The sequence below is a fragment of the Vidua macroura genome, chromosome 9, assembly GCF_024509145.1.
Source record: "Vidua macroura isolate BioBank_ID:100142 chromosome 9, ASM2450914v1, whole genome shotgun sequence".
Taxonomy (NCBI): Eukaryota; Metazoa; Chordata; class Aves; order Passeriformes; family Viduidae; genus Vidua; species Vidua macroura.
In genome coordinates, this window is record NC_071579.1 from 32,002,828 (window position 1) to 32,014,004 (window position 11,177).

The 11,177-nt window shown below is 49.6% G+C and overlaps 1 protein-coding gene across 1 annotated transcript; it reads right to left on the reverse strand.

The window, feature by feature from the left end:
* On the reverse strand, positions 1 to 10,382 carry DEPDC1 (DEP domain containing 1). Its single transcript, XM_053985002.1, has 12 exons — positions 10,251 to 10,382; positions 9,250 to 9,515; positions 8,222 to 8,366; positions 7,415 to 7,533; positions 6,901 to 7,031; positions 6,405 to 6,452; positions 5,584 to 5,724; positions 4,323 to 5,120; positions 3,598 to 3,770; positions 2,764 to 2,940; positions 2,379 to 2,564; positions 1 to 632 (listed from the first exon to the last, which is right to left on the reverse strand). The coding sequence occupies exons 1-12, from the start codon at positions 10,326 to 10,328 to the stop codon at positions 492 to 494; spliced, it is 2,403 nt and encodes an 800-aa protein (XP_053840977.1). The 5' UTR covers positions 10,329 to 10,382; the 3' UTR covers positions 1 to 491.
* Between the last annotated feature and the right edge of the window lie 795 nt (positions 10,383 to 11,177).

Here is an 11,177-nt window from a genome sequence, read left to right on the forward strand (position 1 = left end):
TTTATGGAGTGAGATAATCCTTTATTTATGGTGAACTGGCTCTCCTGGTCCTGAACTCATAGGAGCTCCTTTGTTTAAAGATAAACATTTTGAGACTAGAAAAGGCACTTAGTCACAACACACACACATGTAAAAACTACAATAAATGGCACAAATTCCTGACCAGACATTTAAAGGTCGTAACAAGAGGCAGGTCATTAGTTTCCCATAAAAAAACATATATAAATTTTTGGTTAACAACAGCTTTATGTGTATTTTCACATTTTCCTACTCCAATATAATGTAATAATTTGTAAACAGATAAATATTTTTCTTTTAGAAGTTATTCCAAAGTATCTGCACCAAAAAAAGGTATTTTGGCACCTTCCAGCACAGTGTCCATGTAAACATTTCCTCCTTCCACAGCGCAGCCAGCACCAAACTCCTGCAGCAATTCCTTTGGTGAATCCCTCAGACTCCCAGAAGGGAGAGATGGCTCAGGTGTGGTGCAGTCAGTACCTGAGGCTGCGGAATTTGGGTTTCCTGAGGCTCAGCATGGGCTGTTTGAGGGTGGGTTTGTTCTCCAGGAGCTGCGCTTCCGACTCCGTCGTTGGGAACCTGCTCCCGTAGATCTGGGGGTATTCCTTCTGGAACTGCAGCACACACAGGCACCAATGATGAGAAAATCCCAGATCCCACAAAAAACTCCAGCTGTGCCAGAGCACACTCCATGCCTGCTGTGCCTGCAGAGCTGCCTTCCAGGAACACCTTGGATAAACTGTTTTACCCAACAGGGAGCCAAGACTCAGCCTGTTTTGGAAGGGTTCTCCCAGGAAAGCTTAGCAATGATTCCATGGAAATGAAAACACCTGGAATCAGAGCAGTGATTTGGACATTGTGCCTGTTTCCCTTGCAAGGCCTCAGGAAGGGATGAAAAACTGTAAATACATCTGAACATGAGCCAAACCTTTCCACTGATGGGTTCAAACCACCTTTGTAACTTCTGGTGTTGCCACAATTGGGACCTTCCTTACCCTCTAGAAAGTGCCACGAATTTGGCTTTTCCCAAGAATTCCCATCAAGAAGAAGATGTCCAGCAGGCCCAGGGCAGTGCCCATCCTTGTGCTAAGGCACCTCCAGTCCTGGGATCATTTTTGGGCCCCCATTTCCTTCCTCCCTTTTCCCCCGCTGCTGTGAATCACTTCTTACTCCTCACTTACTCCAAGCCTTAAGCAACTCTAATTAACCATTCTACTTTAGATTAAGAAGTTTTGATGAAACTTTCTAGAGGCCCAGAAAGTTTCCACAACACACATGGAAGTCAGAGCTGCAGGAGGGGCACCAAAGCCAAGTGTGGCTGTCCTGAAAAGCTGCTTGTTCAAATGGGAGTCACAAGACTTGCTTAGGAGATTCCAGGACAAGTACAAAACTATTCCATTGGGCAGAAAGACTTGCCAAAAGAAAGAAAAACCCTCCAGGATTAAATCCTGCCAGAACTGCTGTGTTTTAACCTTTCTATTAGGCAAGTTGTTGGTAGGCCAGAGAAGTGCAAGATAATCTTGAGCACTGTAAATGTTACAAAACACAAAGCCAAGGCCACCAAAAGAATGTTTCAGGATTCTCAACAGAGAGAGATTGGCCTCTTAAAGCCAAAAATTATTGCTTTTAGCACCTATTGAATTTAACCCCACCTATGGCATGTTAATGGTGACTGGGATGGCCAGTGCAGCACAGGAATCCAGGCTGCAATTCCATCAGGAATCACTGAATGGAGAGCAGGAGCTCCAGCAGAATCATTTGTCCTGGTTTTACACCATTGTTTGGACACCACTGCTGCCAGTCAAAGGCCAGATTATTATGGAGTGGTTTGGATTGGAAGGGACCTTAAATCCCATCCCATCCCATGGCAGGGACACATCCCACTGTCCCAGGCTGCTCCAGCCCCAGTGTCCAGCCTGGCCTTGGGCACTGCCAGGGATCCAGGGGCAGCCACAGCTGCTCTGGGAATTCCATCCCAGCCCCTCCCCACATCCCAGGGAACAATTCCCAATTCCCAATGTCCCATCCATCCCTGCCCTCTGGCACTGGGAGCCATTCCCTGTGTCCTGTCCCTCCCTGCCTTGTCCCCAGTCCCTCTGCAGCTCTCCTGGAGCCCCTTCAGGCCCTGCCAGGGGCTCTGAGCTCTCCCTGGATCCTTCTCCTCTCCAGGTGAGCACCCCCAGCTCTCCCAGCCTGGCTCCAGGGGATGCAGCATTTAAAAACCATCTTTAAAATCCCAAGCAGAGCACATGAAGCACTTGACAGCTCTTGAATCAAACATTTCTCAGCACATTCTGCTCCTCTCCTGCCTGAGCCCTTCCCTCACAAAGGCACTGCAGAAGCAGATGAAATAAACTCACCTGTTTCAACTTTTTCTTTTTGTCTTTCACAGAGAGGTTTTTATCCTTGATGATGTTCTCCAGGAGCTCTGCCACTGCAGCCTGTGAGGTGGAGACCTTTTGTTCTTCAAACTCCTGAGGAGTGATTTGTTTGCAGTAGGAATACGTTGGCAAGATGGCACAAATTTCTTCTTTTTCCTGTTTGCACTGGAAGAAAAAGGGCTCTGCATGCACTCAATCTGATTCTGTTTGAGTAAGTACCTAATAAACACCCACACCCACTCACAAGCTGCAAAACATTATAATTAATATCTACACATTCAAAATGTCCTGGGTTTATTTGCATTTTCCGAACTTCAGAAGTAGCAATTAGCAAATTAATCTCGACTGTTCTCATGGCACCAACCTGAGCCTTCTCCATGTACTTGAGGTGATCCTGCACAGCAACCTGCAGGTAAGCTGGGACTTGGAATATTTCCTGCTGATGGTCCATCAGGAAGGAAAGCAGGTGTGTGGAAAGCAGCTCATCCAGGTCTTCCTCCTCTGCACAGCGCAGGACACAGCGGGAAAACGTCTGGATCAGCTGGAAAAGTTCAGCACAGCTGCAGTGGAGAAAGCTGGGGGATTTATTTTCTCCTCTCCACTCTACAGTGGCTCAAATCCCCCAAAACCAACTTCCAAGTATGGTCACACAAGGAGGAAAAGTCATCATTGTTCCCTTGTCTGAATTTCTTTGGAACTGAACAGCACTTTCAATTAAAAATACATAATGTAAAAAAGTAGCAGAAAAAGGCTTAACCTATAGAAAAACGAACATTTTCACAGAACTGTAGAACAGAATCCTGGTTTGGATTGGGCAGGGACACCTTCCACTATATCCCAGATGCTCCAAGCCCTGTCCAGCCTGGCCTTGGGCACTGCCAGGGATCCAGGGGCAGCCACAGCAGCTCTGGGCACCCTGTGTCAGGGCCTGCCCATCCTCTGAATAAAGAATCTTTTCCTACTTCTAATCTAAACCTGAATCTTCACTTGGTCATCTTGAGATCAGTGAGGTGATTGAAACCTGCAGAGCCAATCTAACCCAGCCCTAATGCACAGCAAGAGCCAGGTTTAAACTGGAATGAACTGGGCTTTAAGGTCCCTCCCAACCCAATCCAGTCTGGGACTCTAAACAGCTGGGTGGGAAATCAGGCTGAGGAATCATCTGCATTCTTTTAAGAAGAGCTTTCCCTGCCCTTACCAGGGACCTGTTGCCCATGGCATCGTGCAGCCGTGGCATGTCAACATTGCCACTGATCCTGGCCACCATCCTCAGCAGCAGCTGCAGCTTCCTGCGCCTCGGCGGGGGCAGCAGCAAACAGCAGATCTGCAGGGCTTCCACTGCAACTCTCTCCAGGTGAGGCTGCAGGAGATCTGCAAGTTAACCACAAAGAGAGCTGGCATTAAGATTTGGAACAGCTTCCAGCATGTTTTTACCTCGGTATCTCAAATTTCTTATTTTTCAGTGTGATTACCAATGTTTCAGAGAAATCAGCTGTAACACAGAAGAGAATGTACAGGCTTTTGTTTGTGTGGTCATCTTCAACTTCCTTCATTATGGTGCAATTAGGACCACAATACAATTAAGGAGTGACGCTAATTATTCCCAGAAGTATTTCCAGAAAATACTGATTCACAGAACAGGAAAAGACATCTCCAGCAGGCAGGAGTGTGCAGATTCCCTGTCCCCATCACTTACCTGAGCAGAGAGGCCAGTTACCTCGAGCTCATACTCCAAAGATACTACACACTGTTAGCAGAGCTACAGCAGTTTAAACCATTTAGCCAGCAGATTTTCTTTAAAAACCCCACAAATCCATGCTCTGTGCCTATCCACAAACCTAGCAAGAGCGGCAGAGGTGAGGGAAGCAGGGATTAGTGAGGCCACACAACAAGGCAGTACAGCATGCTGCAGAGAGCCCTTACTTGTGCCAGCCAACACACAAGGGGAGGGGGGGACAGAGCGTCCTGACAGGTCTGTGCTGCTCCTGCAGAGTCTCTTTTGGACGCTGATGGCCACAGAGGGGCTGGGTGTGCCCTGCCCCCGGGGCAGGGGCTGCACTGTGATCTCAGCACTGGGTCTGTTGATGGCACTGCAGCTCCTGGAGCTCCTCCTGCCCAGCAGGCTCAGGGAGTGGCGCAGGGCCCGGGACCCGTGGCTGCCATCCCACAGCTCCTGAGCCCAGGGACACGGGCCAGGCACCCTCCTGAGGCCCTGGCTCCGGGCTGGAGCTGAGCTATCCCAGCCCAGCTCCACCACCGAGTTCACTCTGTGCTCCTCCAGCAGCTCTCTGCTCCTCGCGATGGGGCTCACACCTCCTCCTTTATCACACACACTTGAAGCAGCAGCTCCAATTCTTTCCAAGGAGTAACACCTTGTCCTAAATGCTCCAGGTGGCTCTTGGTCATTCCTGGATGCTGCAAGATTCTGGCAGCTCCCTCCTATCAGGTTCCCAGCACTCCCTTGCTGATGTGGCAGTTTGTGCTGCTGCCATTTCTTTCTGTGCCGGTTTTGGGCTCTCAGCTCCTCTGAGGAAAACCTCCTGGAAGCTTCTCCTTTCTCCTTCTTGTCAGACTCTTTGAGGAGCAGGCTTAGGAGAAGACACTCAGTGGACTTGAAAGAGTTCAAGTGAGGAGTTTTTGAAGGCTGAGGGTCACATTTCTCCTCTTGGACAGAACGTTTTCCACTGCCCAGATCAGGAATTTGGATGTAGCCACACAAAACTATCAGGAAATGAAAGAGATGTTAAAGATGCAAGTGGTATGAAAATGAACCAGTTCAGAGAGCTGCTAACTGGGCAGACAGACAACAAAGTCAAGATATTAATTAAGATATTAATTAAGAAGACTTTAGTTCAGTCCCAAAGCAATTTAACAAGGCCATTGCAACCAACATGCAAGAACAAAGGTAACACTGCAGTAGTGAGGAGCAAGCAGAACAAGCACACCTTTTGAAGTTTTTGTTATTGAATATTTAGAATGTGAGCTGAAACAGCAATTTAAATGGGAAATCATGAGGCAGAAGTACATTTTAATTAACACTAATACAGAATGGAGCAGTGATGATCCTCCTCAGATTGGAGCTCCCACACCCATCAGAGGGCCAAGCTCTGCTTTGAATCACACATTTGTCCCCCAGTTGATCTGAACTCAGAGCTTCCCTGACTGTTTCTAAATTCATACCTACCTAAGATGTTAACAAAGAGCTCATAGTATTCAAAAGTAAGCAATGGCTCTGGGAGACTGAGAAAATAATCAGCAACTGTTCTGAACACGTCCCGCTCGAAACCACTGTAGGTGGCTTGGCTCATGTCATTGTTCCTGGGCCCTGAAAAGAGGGGAAGAAAGGAAATTCACACCAAAAATCCACAGTCCCATTAGAAAAGAAATTTTTGAAGATCAGCCTAAATTTATTCTTGTTTCACAAGCAAAGAATCCTATCAGCAATCCACAAATATTGTATTTGGCACAATTTGTAAGCAAAAGCAGTGTAAGAGATTCCAGGCAGCCACTGAAGAGCTGTGCTCAGTTCTGTTCCACACCAAGAAAATAAATAAAGAAAAAATAATCTGTGGTCTTTATAGGTTCCTCAGCAAAATAATCACCCACCCTTAGTGTGTCCCTTCATTTCTAGGCACAGTGATCTCAGTTCCCCCACAGGGAGTTCAAGCTCCTTCAGCAAAAGGAAGCTCAGCACATGGAAAAAAAAAGCTCATTATCTCTGGTTTCATTAGAGAGGCACTCATCTAATTAATTTAGAGTTGATTGTTTGCAAACCACAGAAAATGCATCTCCCCAGTTTAATATGAAGTGTAGGAAATGTTTTGGTCCAGCTAAAAGCCAGGGACTGGAAAAGCAAAGTCCCTTTCACTCCTGAAAAGCTGCATTAGAGGAAACCACCCACAGGTTTCTGAACTGAGACATCACAGCTGACTTCACACACACAAATATTTCCCTTTCAACTCTCAAAAGCAGCTTCTGGAACTTGAAAGCTCTTCAGTGACTTACAGTAGGCCAAGCACTTCATGGCTGACAGCACCCAGTGAGGGAGGTCTTCTGAAATCCAAACAGATAAACACATCACTTAGACATGAGCCCAAATAATTAACAACTAATAATGGCTCACACGTATTAAATAACACTTAAAGCACAAAATACTAAATTTAAAACTGACTTTAAATACTGCTCCACATGTAATTTTGAGAGGATAAAGGGGAATAATTTCCAGCTGAAGGTGGGCAAGGTTAGATGGGATACTGGGACAGAATTTTTGGCTGGGATGGAATTCCCAGAGCAGCTGTGGGTGCCCCTGGCAGTGCCCAAGGCCAGGCTGGAGCAGCCTGGGACAGGGGAAGGTGTCCCTGCCATGGCAGGGGTGGGATGGGATTTAAGGTCCCTGAGCTGTGCTGTGGTTTGGGGAAAAAGTGTAAACAACAGACTGAAACAGGTGAGTTATTATTTATAACCAGAGATTTCTAAGCAAATCTAGGGAAATAAATGTCACCTGCTTTGTCCTGCAGGATCACCACCCCATGTTTGCTGGTGTTGCTCATGTTGTACATGACAAACTCGGGGATGATCTGGGCTGGCTGCAGAACCTCCTCCAGCGAGGGTAGTCCCAAAATGGTTTGCAAACTGGGGAGGAAGAGAGCAAAGATTTGCAAGGGATGAAGGAAAACAAGTTCTTTCCACATATATTCCAAAACTCTGGGTGAGCTAAAGTGCTCTTTGAGAACTTCTCACTTCCAGGAGGACAACTGGGGACATTTTTCCCTGGGGCAAACAGCAACAATCAGCAAGGAAGAGCACCTGAGGTGTTTAAAATACATTTCTGCACATGATCAGAAATTCCTTAAATGCAACAATCCAAAGTTCATAAACAGGTTAGAAAACCTGTGTAAACAACAGGAAAAAAATCAACTTAAAACATAGTTTTAACAATGAAAACCAAATGGTGAAAGCTTGCTTGGGCTATTTCACACCACAGGAGAAGGTGCTGGGTGCAATTCCTCACTCACTGTATCCGGATGATGTTTCTCCACGTTTCTTGCACATATTCCTGGCTTATTTCCCTCCTCTGCAGTGTGCCTTCCTTCTTTTCTTCTCTTACATCAGCTTTTGGTCTTGCTAAGTTTTCCTGAAAACGAGTGGTTTATACTGTAAGATAAACGAGCTTCTTAAGGCAATTAAAAATTAGAGAAAATTGGAATTAGAAGAACAGGGCATTCTGTGGAGCATTGGTTTCCACATGAGCCAGGGGGTAACCTGCAGCCCCAGCACTGAAATGGGAGCACACAACTAAAAAGAAATGGGAAAAAATGCTCATCAATCCAAAACCAGCAATTTAAAAGGTAAAAACACCTCAAATCCAGATGTATTAATATGTGAATTATCCTCCTTTAGGACTGCAACCTAAATTCAGAATTTAAGCATGCCAATCTCAGCTGAATCAAGGGCCACACACACATTCCATCTTCTCCAAAAAGATGACCAATTAAATGATTTGTGCCTTTTATTTGTCCCCCAAAGATAAATTAAATTTCATCAAGGCCATGTGGTGCAGATCATTTCTAGGACTTTACTTTCCAGCCCTCCCAATACTTTAAAATCCCTTAGCAGGGATAATTCTGCACTGAAATAAAACAAAACCCAAAACAAAGTAAAAACCCCTCTCATACCAATTTATTTCTTACTATTTCTGAATTCCTTAAGTCTAAACTATTCTTTCTTAAGGGAAGATGCCACAACAGAGCAGTGTCACTAAATTTTAAAGAATAAAGACAATGCAAGCCAACTGCAATGCTGTGGGGAACAGAAGTGATTACCACAGACTGCAGGAACTCCTGTTTTTTCAAACCCCTTTTGGATGAGCTGGGCAGTTTAAAAAGTTTTCCTTTGTCTCCAGAGAAGTTTTCCAAGTTCTCCCTCGGTGGGCTTGGTAGAGGTTTGACTGGAGAGGTTGGAGGAAATCTGTGAAGAATGGAAGAGATGTTAAATTGATCTGTAATCAAATCAATTACTTGACAAAACAAAACCTCTGACTCCATACCAGTGTGGCCCTGTTAGATTCACTAAAAAAAAGGATTTCTTTTTTTAATTTATCATATGATAAATGAGCTTTAGGCTGTTTTTCTTGATGCCAAAGTCAAGCTGAAGACGTTGGCACAGCCTGAGCCCAGCACGTGAGAAGTGGGGGCTGTTAATGCCTTTGATTTCAGAGCTGCTTGGCTCCGTTTCCCACTCAGACTTTGTGTAAAGGGCCCAAGAGCAGCAAACCCAGCAGGCAGCTCCTACAAAACACCCTGGCTTCACTCCAAAGCACTGGAGTGCAGCTTGAATTCCAGCAAAAACCTCGGGTGGACAAAAGCACGGACACACAGGAGCCAAGTAAAGCACTCAGAGGAGCAAAATTATGCTAATAACCAACTTTTTGTCCAGGATGTTTAACCCAAAGCAAGCTCTTCCTGCAAATCTGAGCATTTTAAATTAAAAACCTCAACCTGAGAGACCACGGTGTCGCTATTGGACACGAAATGAGCACACGGAAGTTGGGCAAGTTCAAAAGAGAAAAAGAGCCAATTTTACTTCTGACCTTGCAATATATAGAATTCCAAAAGTGGCAGTGGATTGGAGGGTGGAATCGCCACCTCTCCAACCACACTGGCCAAACCAAGAGTCCATCAGTCCTCCCACAAAGAACAATGCAAAACAATCATTATTTACATGAACAGTGTGAGAACTCCTGTAGAAACACGCAAACCTTTAAAAAAACTTTAGAGCTTTCAAAAGAACTATAAAAGCAAACGCTTTTAAAAACCAGGGCAACGCCAGGGGACAACTTTAACCTCGGTACCTGTACAGGGCACCGTTGTCTTCCAGATCTTCGGCGCCCCAGCGGCCCTTGATGTCCTCGATGACGTGGTTTTTGAGGAATTTCCGCAGGAGCTGCACGGTCTGCTGCCGGCTGACGTCGGGCCCGAAGCTGCTGCTGCTGCGGAGCGCCTGGTGCAGCCAGTCCGCGGCCTCGGCGGCCGTGAAGCAGCTGCCGTGCGAGCGGAGGCGCTGCCGGTGCCGCCGCAGCGGCATCCCCGCCCGGAAGCGCCGGGTCACCTCGTTCCACTGCGGGGACACGGAGCGGCCACCCGCGTGTCGCGACACCCGGCGTGTCGCGACAGCAGGGCGCCGACATGATCGCGACAGAGCGCGGGGTGGGAAGTCTCCGGGTACCCCCGTGTCGCGAGGGTAGGGCGGGGTCCCAGGGCACCCAATGTCGCGACAGAGCGCAGGGGGGGCACGACAGCAGGGCGCCGACATGATCGCGACAGAGCGCGGGGTGGGAAGTCTCCGGGTACCCCCGTGTCGCGAGGGTAGGGCGGGGTCCCAGGGCACCCAATGTCGCGACAGAGCGCAGGGGGGGGGGGGGGGTGCCAGGGCACCCACATATCGTGGCACAGGGTGTCCGTGAGCAGTCAATGTCGCGACAGAGCGCGGGGCGTCCCAGAGCTCCCCCACGTGGCGTCCCCGGGCGCCCGCGCACCGAGAAAACGGACACGGGGCAGAGGGCGCCAGGCAGCGACATGTCGCGACAGCGAGCGCCGGGTCCCAGGGCACCCGCGACAGCGAGCGGGGGGTGTCCCTGAGCACCGCGACGGCAGCAGGTGGGGGGGGGTGGTCCCAGGGCACGCAGGTGTCGCGACAGCGGGCACGGCGCGGCCCCCAGCGCCCCTCTGTCGTGACAGCAGCCCCGAGGGGCAGAGCCACCTCCCGGTCCCGCAGCGCTCGCGCCGCGGGCTCCCCGCTCCCCCCGCAGCAGCCGCGCCCCCGGGTCCCGCAGCAGCCCCGCTCGGTGCTCACCAGCCTCGTGGCGCGGTACGGCCCCGGCCCCGGTCCCAGTCCCAGTCCCGGTCCCGGTCCCGGTCCCAGCCCGGCCATGGCGGCCCCTCAGCCGGGGAGCGCAGCGCCCCCTGCCGGCCCCGCCGCGCGCGCAACGGCCGCCGCCGCCGCGCCGCCGTTCGAATCCGCCGCCGGCCGCTGATTGGCTGAGACCGGCGCACGCGGCGCGTGACGTCACCCGGCGGGCCGGGCTGAGGGGACGCCGCGGGCCGCGGGTTCGGATCCCGGCCCGGGCAGGCCAGGGGCGTTAATTACCCAGCTGCGATTGACAGTAATTACAGTAATTAATGAACACCAGTTCCTTACTCAACAGTCATTAACGTGCTGGGACAGCTGGCCCCGCTCATGTCAGAGCAGCTCCTGAGCTGCAGGGGTGGCACTGGATGGGCTTCGAGGTCCATTCCCACCCAGAGCAGTCCCGGACGCTGTGGAATGAGGAGGGTTTGGTGGGATCGCCTTCACTTTGGTTTTGTCAGGATTTAATCCCTCTGTGCAATGAAGGTTATTCTGGGTGTGGCCAGTACAGAACTGTCCTGCCCCAGCTCCAGCCTTTCCTCAGCTCCATTCCCCCTCTCTCCTCAGCTCCAGCCTTTCCTCAGCTCCATTCCCCTCTCTCCTCAGCTCCAGCCTTTCCTCAGCTCCATTCCCCCTCTCTCCTCAGCTCCATTCCCCCTCTCTCCTCAGCTCCAGCCTTTCCTCAGCTCCATTCCCCTCTCTCCTCAGCTCCAGCCTTTCCTCAGCTCCATCCCCCTCTCTCCTCAGCTCCAGCCTTTCCTCAGCTCCATTCCCCTCTCTCCTCACCTCCATTCCCCCTCTCTCCTCAGCTCCATTCCCCTCTCTCCTCAGCTCCATCCCCCTCTCTCCTCAGCTCCATCCCCTCCTGCCTTT

Coding starts and splice junctions, on each gene's coding strand:
- DEPDC1 (XM_053985002.1), bottom strand. CDS start 10,328: ATGGCCGGGCTGGGACCGGGACCGGGACCGGGACTGGGACTGGGACCG. Junction 7,032..7,414: donor AGAAACATCATCCGGATACA/GTGAGTGAGGAA, acceptor CTTCCTCCCCAG/TTTGCAAACCATTTTGGGAC. Junction 3,771..4,322: donor TTGTGTGTTGGCTGGCACAA/GTAAGGGCTCTC, acceptor GTTAACTTGCAG/ATCTCCTGCAGCCTCACCTG.